The sequence below is a fragment of the Chaetura pelagica genome, unplaced genomic scaffold (assembly GCF_000747805.2).
Source record: "Chaetura pelagica isolate M959 unplaced genomic scaffold, ChaPel_1.0 scaffold11, whole genome shotgun sequence".
NCBI lineage: Eukaryota > Metazoa > Chordata > Aves > Apodiformes > Apodidae > Chaetura > Chaetura pelagica.
In genome coordinates this window covers 5,959,202-5,971,338 of record NW_009952694.1, presented here as the reverse complement: position 1 = coordinate 5,971,338, position 12,137 = coordinate 5,959,202, and the positions used below count along the sequence as shown (strand labels likewise).

Genomic DNA, 12,137 nt, shown 5'->3' with positions numbered 1-12,137 from the left:
CTCCTTCCTCCTCAGAAAGGATTCCTTACAGTCCTTCCCTGCTTCCCCACAGGGTCCCTCCCATGGGAGAGGGTCCTCCACAAACGTCTCCTTCATGACTCCTTCCCATGAAGTCTGGAGCAAGCTGGTCCAGTGTGGGCTTCTCACAGAGTCACGGGCTCCTTCAGGAACAGCCAACTCCCCTGGTACTGGGGTCTTCCACAGCTGCATAATCCAAGTCCACTGGACAAGTTCACCCCTCCTGGCACTTTCAGGGAATGTTCCACCACGTTCCTCCATGAGTGCAGGGGAACAGCTGCCATCTTGCCATGGGTTGCAGGGAAACTTGTGCTTGGGCACCTTCTTCCCCTTCTTCCTCACTAACCATCAGCACCACTCTGCCTCTCCGGCTCAGCTCTTCTTCCACTGCTCTGCTCAGGTGTTACACCAGTTCTTTCATGTATTAATCGCAGAGACACATCTACTGTCCCTCTAATGGCTCCTTGGCTGGTTTTGGAGCAGTGGAATCTTCTCAGCTTCTTACCGGAGCCACCCCTGGGGCCCTTCCTCCACTACAAGAAACCCCACCAAACCAGCACATCAGGTTAGAGCAGTTCTGTCCTGCAGCTTGGGCGCCACAACAAAATATGAGAAGAGTCCAAGAAGAAAAGAGTGCTGCTATATTTGTTCTCATCCCAAACAGAAAACACTTCAGGCAAATAAGAGACTTTTTTTTTAGTCACACATATTTTGAAGGGAACTAAAATGGACCCAGTAGCTCATTCACTGAAATATTATGTGCTAAAGATTGATCTTGCATCAGAACAGGGTGTGATAAAGAAATTTAAAAAGCATTCCCAAAGTTAAGCTAAGCTGTGGAAAACGATGGGGTGTTTTCCACCCTTCACCATACTAATGTGAGATGCAGGCAGTGGCCTGTTACTGTTATTGTTCTATTTTTTAAGAGGCAGTAGTGACTCTTTGCAGGGCTACTGGGTGCTTAGTTGTCACTGAACCAAACACCAGAACAGCAAGATGAGGCCAGCATGCAGGTACTCCTCTAAGGTGTTCACCTGTGGATAAACAGACATTACAATGACATGGAACAGGAAAAGTGATACTAGGGAGTAACCTTACTCCTGGAAATTCGGAATTTTTATTTTATTAGCATTCATCTGCTTCCACTCACCCAACTAAACTCACTGGTAAACTAACCCCTTTTATATCAGATGGCTCTAGTCACCTCAGTCTCAGGTCTCAGACCAGCCAGTCTCAGGCTGGTAGGTGTTGAGATGCTCAAGGAATTTGAAGAAAAGCAAGCCTTAGAAACTGCAATAATGCTTCCCATAACTTTGCTGGCTCCAGGATCAGACAGAGGCAATGTATCATTCTGTTTTGCCTAACATCAGTGTTCTGAGTTTGGCTGTGATAAAAAATGGACAGGGTAACACTTCCAATGTGCAGGCAAGTTTTATCTTTCCAGCCCAGCCTTTCAAAGAAACAGACCCTTTGCCTTTGGCCATGAGGTGCATGTCCAGGCAGCCCTGCTTAATTTTGAACTGCTAGAAACTAGTCAGGGCCACTGGTGTATCTGTGTACCAACACCCTGTTCTGAACAGCATCACCTCTCTAACTACCCCCACCCCAGTCTCTCCCACACCCTGTCACTGTAGAACACAAGCACCGCAGCAATGGATCCTCAGGGCAGTTCACTGCTCTGCCCTCTTCCAGTTTGTGCTGCTGCAGCTCCCTTTGTACATCTGGAGGCATTTCAGTATTCAGATTATTATTTTCAAGCTCAGACTTGCCTTCCTTGCACAATTAGTGTGGAAACAAATGTTACTGGAATTCTTTCTGGCCATTTCTCACACAACTGATGGCAGCAACCTGCTTTCAGAGTGTTCTCAGGAAGCATTATTGCTCAAGCATGCTGCAAGCATGGTCAGTGATAGGATGTTCAACAGTGAGAGCCAACTTCATGTTGATCAAGACTAACCCATTCTGACTTCTGAGTGTGTTTGGACATGTTGCACAGCATTACCATTTGCATGAGAGACAATACGTAGCAAGAATACAGAACACCAGGCACTGTCAACATTCACTCTGGGTAAAACAGCTTTCCTACTCTCCTGTTTCACACTTTACACACTAAACACTGCTTCTCTCACTGAACAGTCATTGCATTGAATATAGAACAAGGCCTATCTGGTACAGTGATGTTTTGCATCAAACACACTTGCTATTTTTTTAAATTAAAATTTTTAGGGATATAGTGAAAAATGCTTTTTGTACCCATTGAGTTAGCAATTTTCTCTGTTGTTTGATGAAACTCTGATGCTGTTTCATCCCCACTAACTCAGGAGCTCTCTATTAGTCTCTGCCTCCATTGCAAATTATTGAGCACTTCTGTCTGTCTATGCAAGCCCTTGCTTCTTCAGCATGAGGTGATGGAACCACTCATCAAAGCTGGGGTTCTGTGTCCTAGGCAGGCAACCCAAAACAATCCTGGAGAAAGGGATGAGGGTAAAAGGAAATCTTCCCCACCTCCACAGTCCAGGCTATTTCCACAGTGCTTGACAGTCACTGAAAAATGAATGCTAAGACTAATATCACAAAACACTAAGCTTCCAGACAAAATGCATTTTTGTTTCCAATAAAAACATGGGAAATTTCCATTGAAAACACTAAGTTTTCATGCAGACCTATCTATTAAAAACCAGTAAGAATTGGTTTTCTGTCTGTTACTGGATTTCGTAGTCCTGGTTAAAATAAATGGCCTAAAAAATCCCCTTAGTAGTGTCATGCAAACAGGTAAGGTTGCCTAAGTGGTCGTGGTAAGAGGCATTCCAGTTCCATTAAACTAACTCAATTAATTTAATCACAATAAAACCGAGAAGAAAACAATGAAGAAGTTAATGAAACTCCCTTTCTGGCCCTGGAAAGTCCACTTCCTCCATTTCTTAAAATGTATGAGATGCAGAAGAAATCTTTAGGCTGGCAGTGCTCCATTTCAAGATGGAAATTATATTGCTGCAGTGCAGAACAGTAAAAGCATTTCACAAAATTTTTTGTTGAGTAATTAGAAAGAAGCCAGATGTATTCTGCTCATACCACAAGAGCAGCTTGATTTCCAGTTTAAAAAGTAATTCAGGACATTTAACACAACGGTTATTAAACATTTTTAAGTCAGCAAGTCTGAGTAAGTAGTGATTGAAAATTTAACAGGAGCTAACAAAGAATAATTCTGGACCATCAACACTATTTCAATGAATTTCAGATCATTAGGAAAGATTTCAAAGGACTGAGGAGGATGGAAGAACTAATATGGCATCAGCTTTCCAGTGGGTAGGTAGACTGATCTGAACAAACATAGGCTGAACAACTGAGAGAAAATAATGGAATAACCCATAAATTTTTATTAATTGGGGCACAGAAAGCAAATATGATTGAAACTAATGAAGCTTGTAAGAAATAGAGCTGGTCAAATAAAACTCAGTTTATTATTTTGATAAACCAGAATTAAAAATTGGTTGAGGACAAAGCCAACAGGGTTATAATATTTACACGTCTGGTGGTTTAACAGTGTGCCACATGACACAGATTGAAGCCAGAATTAAACAAAACTAACCAGATGGTGTGAAATGCGTTAGAGCTATGGTTTCTGAATTGACAAAGACATCTTTTAAACACTGTATTCTACTCTTATTTTTAAAAAGGTATAAAATTGGTTATTGACTGTAACATTATTTGGTGTTATTTTTAATAACTGGAATTACCTTTAAATTCTAAAGGTGAAAAAGTTTCAAGGAAGAGAAGCAGAGCTAACTAATGAATGGAACTGGTCATTTATTAAAGTTTGTTTTGCTTTCTGGCTGCAAACTGCATTCAAAGGAGTGTGAAACATACTTCGGGACAGGGGTCCATCAATAGCAGAAGCAACAGGTCCAAGGATGATTCAGACTTCCAATCCGAAGCCATGGCCACTATAAAAATGAGGTATAGTAGCAGTAGGGAGGGTTAATACTCCACAACCCTTTTTAGCAATCCTGTTTTGCCATGTATTATAGTGTTTTGATTAAAAAGGTTTTTAAAGAATTTTGAAGTATCCAAAGAAGAGTGTCACAGATTAATAAAGGATTCAAAAGATTTGAGAGCGTAGTCAGTTACTTTTAAAAAGAAAGCTGAAGAATTACTTGTTCAGTTTGTAAATGCCTACAGTCAAAAAAGCAACGTCACAGCATCCACATTAGTTCAGCAGACAAAAGGCAAAAGATCTGACAGCTGGATACTGAAAGATGACAAATTCAAGCTCAAAGCAAGAGGCACATTTTTAACAGTAAGTAATTATATTTTTAACAATTTGGGTGGATTCTTTATTGCTAGGAGCTTTCAAATCAAAGCAAGATGTTTTTTCTAAAAACAGGCTTCAGTTCAAACAAGAATGTGAGTAAGTGTTGGAAACCGCAATCTATGTAAGAGTGGACCGAGAACATTGTTTCCTTCTGCTAAACTGGAACAGTTAAAATTGTGTCATAGCACACCTCAGAGGAGGTACAGGTTTAGGAAGGGAAGTCTCATGCATTTTGGACACTCTGGACCATGCAATACAGTTGGGGCTATACAGTTGCATTAAACAGTGGCCTGAAAGGAAGCATCGCCTACATACAGCAAGAGCATACCATTGTAGGTAGGGACCTCACTTGTCTCTCCCAGGAATTAGAAGAACAAAAGCAGTAACAGCAGCCTAGTGGATGTCAGAAATTTTGCATGCCAGGAGATTCCAAAGCCCAAGCGTGCAGGGTACACTGCTCATTTCAGACTGTTTGTGTACCACGAGAAAGAAAGACAAGATGGATGCAGCACAGCTGAAAGAAGCAATTTGCCTTTTTGGCCTCAGTGAAAAAAGGGTGAACAGGCCTGACATGCTGCAAATAGACTTTACCATGTAAAGAGCTAGCCAGAAGAGACAGAGACCTGAAGATTTCCTGCTTGAATTGTACCCATCCTTCTACAAATACAAAAGTTGCAAACAATGAGTTTCCAGTCTCAAGGAATAAAATTTCTTCAATGGATGGCACACCTTTTGGATGTAAAGTAATGAAATTAAAGTTATTGACTTGTCTGGTGCCAAGTAAGAATTTAACCACAATCTCTTGTGTCTTAGCACAGGATCTTATGCCATAGGCTGTTGGATGTTCTAGGAACAATGACCTAGTTTTCACCATAAGAATAATCTTTGAGCAAAGACCATGTAAAAATGGTCACATATTGAAAAATGTGTTTTACTGAAAAGCTACTATACAGATTTAGTTGAAGAATGTTCGTTGAGAGAGTACATTTTTTTACTCAAGTAAGTAGTCAAGATCCTCACTTCACAATTAAGAAACTCTGCATACCTGGCTGACGTGATTAAGCTGCAGTGTAGGAGTTGATCCTGCACAGATGGTGAGCATAATATATAGTCATTGCATGGAGATAACAGTTCAGAGATGGAAAAGTCTTTCCAGGTTGTTCATGACAGATCTATGGCAATGGTCACCCACGACAATGTATTTTTAGTATTTTGTTCGGCCCACTTTTACCCATGCTCCTCCCAGAGACCCTTTAATTCTTACATACTGTTAAAGCTCACATGGCTCTCTTCACAGAGATACACCATAGTATCACTTTTGGATCTGCACTTTCCCACATGGGTAACACCCTGTTGTTGAGCTATATGCAAAGCATGCTTTGGAACAAAGAATCATGCAGTTCAATAGCACTCAAATAACCCACAAACTTTTAAAGTATATACTTTATTCCATTCATATTTCACAGTCTGTATCTGTAAAGTTTTAGCAAAAAGGTCATGTTCTACAACAGAGTTATTAGGTTACTGCATTCAGAGCTGGCAATGGACTTCAAAAGTACAGAAAATGTTTACATTCCACTTAGAGCAGTAGAATTTCAAAAAATACACAGTAAAAGTAATCAAAAATATCAACATTTATTAAAACTTAATAGAAAACAAGAAGTCTGTCTGTCCCATCAAACTACAAGGCCTGCTAGTTGTGAGCAACAACTGAAGCTCCAGAAGGCCATTTGATAATACTTTAGACTGGGACAGCTGTCTTCAGCTACCTTGTTAATGTGAAGTCTTGAAGCTTCAAAGGTCAAAAAATACCTAAGTTCATTGCTTAGAAGTTTCCTGTCAGAGAAGGTAATGTTTCTGCTCAAATCTACTGGACCACTTCCAGATCCTGCCCAGGCTCAGGACCTATTCTGGTGCTAATGTAGTCAACTAAATTTCTCAACACAGTTCCAAGCTAGCCTATTTTATTAAATTGCAGCCAAGAAAAAAAAAAAGCCCTTATTGTTTAAAGGTTTACTAGGGCTACTAGGAATAAAGGCAGCTAAGAGAAACTGAACAGAATGGTACTTGATGATGTATCTATCACTACAGGACTTCAACGTCCTTTTTTATAGATGTTGCATCAAGATCTGCAGTTATCTAGGGATATGCCTGCTAAGGGGCCTCAGATTTACACATTGTAGATTCAGAGTGGATTTTTCTAATTCAGCAAATACTATTTAAATGTGGACTGACACCCAATAGAAAAATTCTAATCAGCTGATGGACTTTATTTACAGATTTACTGAATATATATTTATACTAACTATACCAGCCGAAAGGTCCATCAGCTATAAGCACACGTTCCTCAGCCCATGCCTAGTGCTGTCAAAGGAAAAGATACATGTGGTACTGTGTGGACGATGAAAGATTTCCATCAGCATGAGTCTCTTTAAGTCAGAGGCCAATCTTTCCTTCCTTTTATTCTATCAGAGCAGTGGAAATAGGATGGAGAGGAAGTCCTCGTTATACTCACTTTTTCTTGCCTCAAACAGCTAGGGTTGAGACTTTTTGTTTTTTCTGACTTCCTTTCATCTCTAGGTAGCCTGAGTTCATCATCTCCTTTTCTAGGAGGACCACTTCCTAAAAATACACATATTCTGACCTTCAAATTCTCCTCTCTTTTTAATGAGTAGAATAAGAATTTTTGGAGAAGTAGGAAAGATATCCTATGCATTCTCTCACACCTCACCTCTAGGCCTATTAAAAGTATAAGATCAATGGATCCTACTGCCTCTTCTTCCTGTAAGCTCAGAAGAAACAAGCTTATATTTTGGGATTCTTTCACAAACGGCCTACGGTACCATCACATCTATCCTGCCAAATGTCATGTGGTGCAGACATCACAACTGATTCCAGAAGAGCTAGATGGTCTATATCCTACATTATTACACTGTATGATGCTACCTTCCTGCCTTCTGGGTTTGCTGGCTGTTTTGGTGCAGCTACGAGTTATGACACATCCTAGTAAGCATGACTACAGAAGGTGTATTTCATAAAGCACATGACAGAACATAGTCTATAAACACTTCTCTTTTTAATCAGTTCCCATGTACTGCACTAGTCTTCAGCAGGTGGGCAGGATACCATGAAAGGCATGGCTCTTAGTTTGCTACAGCTCCACTAAGGCAAATCCTGCCTCAGAATTTCCCTCTAGGCCTATGGCTCGTAGAAATATGATTCTTATTTCTCCTCTGTGTGGGGCATGTACAGCATTTCTCTTCATCAGTCTAAAAAGGGGGAAACCCTTTACAAGAGGGAAGCCCCTTACAGTTTCTCTAATTAACATAGTTGAGGAAGCCTACAAAAGCACTCTCCAGTCTTCTGCAATATTGATTCCCAGAGGCATCAGAAAATTAAAAGGTCTAGTCACCAATTAGCAAGACATCCACTCCACTTTCAAGTTTTTTTCAGAATCTGAAACAGATGACAGAAAGCGATCAAAGCATCAAAATACCCAGTCACCTACACTGCACAAGTTTTTGAAAACACTGTCACACAGAAAGGACCGTATCATAAACAATCCAGATTCTTTAAAAAAAGCCATTTTTAGTTCTTTACATAGACTATCTCTGAAAAAACCCTTCAGATTGGAGGCAGTGACATAGTTAAGTGTCTAAATAAACTCAAGTGAAATAAATGTTGGTAGAACAATTTTTGTAACAGGACTACTGTGGATCTCTACTAGTAAGGCCCAATACGTTATGCATACAGTGATGTTAGATATATCTCAAGGTAAGCAGGCTAGGAATAATATATAAATATATGAAGGAAAAATTTTATTATTTTATTTTTTTTAAGCTCAAACTCAGGTAGATAAAATGTTTACTGAGATCACCCAAGCTCTTTTTTTCCCCCTCCTCTCCACTCACCCCACCCTCCCTTCTTGTTCAGGTACATTAATAATCTGATAATAATCATAATCTGATTTCCCTAAATTAAGAATAGAGAGAAGGGGGATGGGAGACAGACTTGTTTTACCACAAGTCATCAGGCTCCTTTCCCTTTCACCTCTTTTTTTTAATACTTAGCAATCTGATTTCACAGAGAAAAAAAAAAAAAAAGTTTGGCCTTGTAAACTAAAGATATGCATATAAAATAATAGGCAACTAGTCTTGCAAAATGAATCCTTGTATCTTCCTTGTACTGTTTCAAAAAAAAGAACTGCAGTCTAATAACAGCATCTAATCTGTTATGTTTTGAGAAAATACAAAGCCAGTTGCCTTGTATATTTGTTAGCCATTAATAAATACGGCTAATAAATACACATTCCCAGTGTAAGCCTTGTGATTTTCACTCACTCAACTGTATAGATCCAATCAAAAGTATACTCACCAAAACACATCACTCCACTTGGGTCCTAAGACTCTCATCACTTTAACCAAAGACTGCAATGAATATAGAATGCTGCTTCAGCACAAGCAGATCACCAATTCAAATGTGTTGAAAACCCAAAGCAAGATGCTGCTACAACAAAAGACAACAGCCTAAAGATACTACTCCACCAGCATTTCCTCTCCTCACACCAGCTCTCTTCACCTACTTGAAACTGATGGTGCCTTAATACTGGGACCTGTTCTGCTGTTCCATTCTCAGAACTGATTATCTGAAAATAAGAATAGGAAAATGCTTCCTTGCAGAATACTGCAAATGACTGTCTTCTCAGTGCAAGAATGGTAACATACCAGCAGAGCACATCCAAGATTCCCGAGTCCAAGAAAGCACACACAGTTAGCATGGAGTTCAAAGTCACGCTGAAGGAGTAAGTACCCATTCTGTCAAGGCTCCACCATGCTATTCCAGACCCGAAACTGGCTCTGAAGACAACTTGTTAATGGCATGCCACTTCCCAAGTTCTGGACTCAGAAAACACTCAAGTAAAAGCTTGAGACAAGAAATCGGAGGCACAGAAATAACTTATCAACAGCTATGTACCTTTTCACTACATGTTGGGATAAGTGGGGTCTTCAAGATTGCTATCAGCTTTATCAGATCCTGTTAGAGATGCTTCTAGCTCTGCCCATGACTGTGGGGCATTGTTCTTTATTGCTTCTATGAAAAGCTGTGTTTGATGCTTCAGCCGGTCCAGCTCAGCCTGAGTCACCTGGTTCTGATGAATGAGCTCCTTGGTTTTTAAAGTGATCTCCAGCAACCCTGACCGGCGTAGCACAACAAGTGTGTTCTGAAAGCGTCTGCACTTGCTCTGTTGTTGCAAAAGCAGCTCAGGGGTAGTGCAAATCTCATCTGGTATCAATGGGGGGCTCCACACTGCAGACTGCATTGTAGTCTGTGCTGCACCCTCACTCTCCTGAGGGGTGCACTTTGTGGTCTGCAGAGTTCCAAAAGGCAAACGGGGAGTCAAACCTGGGACTTTCTGAGTGTCACTGGAAACACAATGAAACCCAGGAAGAGTTGAGAGCTTTCCACTTGTCACCAGAGTTGAAGAACTTTGCTGGTTTGAATCCTGAGGGGTCTTAAAGCTAACTGGTAGGTGGGCAAAAGGGCTAGTAGGCAAGCCCATGCACCTTGAAACAGGAGGAGTCTCCATCTTGGGCTCTTCTGTGCAGAGTCGTTTATGGCAACTGGTTTCCTGACGTTCCTCTAGATCAAAGGAATGACCTCTTTTGCAGGGCTGTGGTGCTATTTTAGGATAAGAATTCAGGATGGGCAGGTAATTAGTGGGGTTATTTCTCTTTTTCCCAACAGGGCGAGAGTTAAGTGGAGGTGGGATTGATGGCCGAAGAAACACTAGCTGTGGCTGAGCTGGAATCACTTCAAAGGACGGCTGCACAGTCCAAGACTGAAGCTGTGATGAACTCCCCTGAGCAGCACAAACAGGAAAAAACCAGAAGTTTCACAACAACATCACAGAAGAGGATAAAAAAGCCTTAAATGAAACAGCTAAAACATGCCATTTCTCCATATCTGATATACCCTATGCAATTAATATGTTCTGAACAGTTTTCCATCAAACTCATCCTGCTCCTTCTCTGACAAGAGCATGGCATTAGAAAGAAAGTTGTAATCCACAAAACTTTTAGTATCGAAGAGCAGTTACATTTAAAAACAATTAAAACTGAATTTATATATGCCTTCCTAAATGAGGATTACAGTGCATGCTTATACTGTACAATGGTCATGTAAAGTTTGACCTACACTAGGGGTCAAACAACAAGTGTAGAGAAAAACTGAAAAATAATTAAGCATTGTGGTTATGAAATGTTTTAACAGAGTCAAGGAAAGCAACTCTAATCTTGTTCATTTTATTATTATAGCAAGCTTTTGAAATGGTTATTTAAAACAGACAACAGCTGTTGAGCAAGTCTTGCAAGTCTTAAGTACATTTTCAATAAATTTAAAACCATAAAGTAGAAAAAAAAAGCTGAATACCAACCAACATGAGGAAAAAAAGTCTGCTGTAAGCCCAGAGCAGTTTTCTCCACACCTCTGGTGAAACACTGTGCATTGATAAACCTTAGAAGTTGTGTATTTCAAGAAAAACACCCAAGTTTTTACTCCCTCCCACAAGCCATATTCTGCAATACAGACGAATAGATCCATTTTTACAAGGCATTACTTCTTCCTTCAATACATTACTAAGGATCTTCATGAGATCTCCTGGCCAAAAAGTATGCCTGTTTTTCTCCAAGCATACTGAATGGCCTAGTAAGCGATACTTCTTTCTGAAGCAAAATCTCACTTCTTAATATATTCTAACTCATCACTACTACCACTATCCCAATATACTGTCAGATGCTTTTCCAGTCCCTTCAACTTGGATAGCTACTGGCAGACCTGCTCAAGGCAGTTTTTAGCTTGTGCAAATACCTTTTATTATTTTTGGTACTATCCTGAGTCATCTGAAATCCTCTCCCCCAGTGTCATAAGATATAAACTGGCAACTGCCAACATGCTTTGCTGAAGTCCCATTTCCCCAGGAAAGGACTTGTCAAAAGTTGGAGTTACCCACTATTGAAAACACTGAGACTCAGAGATGAGACTCTGTTACCTACTCTGACACAACTTCTTTGGTTCAGTGGGCAAGATGCTTGTGGAATAGGAATGCAGAACAACTACCTGTAAAAAATAAATATCACTACCTTGTAACAGAAGGACAAACACAATCAAAAGAGAAAGTGTATAAACACCATGGCTATACAAACACAGGACAGAACATGCAGCCTTAAGGAGCAAGGTTTTGGGGTCAGAAGCTGTCATTCACTACACAACTGTGCAGTACCTAGCTCAGTGAAGCCTTAAAATAACTGAGGCCAAAAGAGCAGTGTAACTGTTTATCTTGTTATTGTTTCTTCCTGTCTCTGTTACGTACTTTCTTCTCCTTTCCACTCACATTGCATTCTGCTCTTGTTCTCACCCAGAATCTAATTTTTAGTAGAGAAGAACATACCTATTTTAATAACTCTTTGAAGTGTTTTTTTGTTGTTTGGTTTGTTTAAAGTGAAAGCTAATGGCCTACATGTGTCACTTCCCTAAAAAACCTTCCCACTTATTAAGGACTTTTACAAGACTTACAGAAACCCTGCCCCACAAGCAGGACTGTGTCTCAGAGAATTACTCCCTGCTTGGTATTTTTTTTAGTAACATTATTGTTAGCTGCTACACTCTGAAACTGGGACAGCAGGTGACCACCACTGCACAGGATCACAGTGGTTCTTAAGACAGAAGGATGATGCTGATTGAAATTGAAACTGGAACAAATAAACAGCAGTAACTGGATGCTGCTTTTTTTTTTTTTTTTGGGGGGGGG

At 40.2% G+C, this 12,137-nt stretch overlaps 1 protein-coding gene across 1 annotated transcript in view; it reads right to left on the bottom strand.

Annotated features, from left to right (window-relative positions):
• Positions 1-9,311: 9,311 nt before the first annotated feature.
• Positions 9,312-12,137, bottom strand: part of CIPC (CLOCK-interacting pacemaker) — a 5,534-nt gene continuing 2,708 nt past the window's right edge. Inside the window, exon 3 of the mRNA XM_009993898.1 lies at positions 9,312-10,190. Coding sequence (XP_009992200.1) covers positions 9,312-10,190 — 879 coding nt within the window. The remainder of the gene's footprint in view (positions 10,191-12,137) is intronic.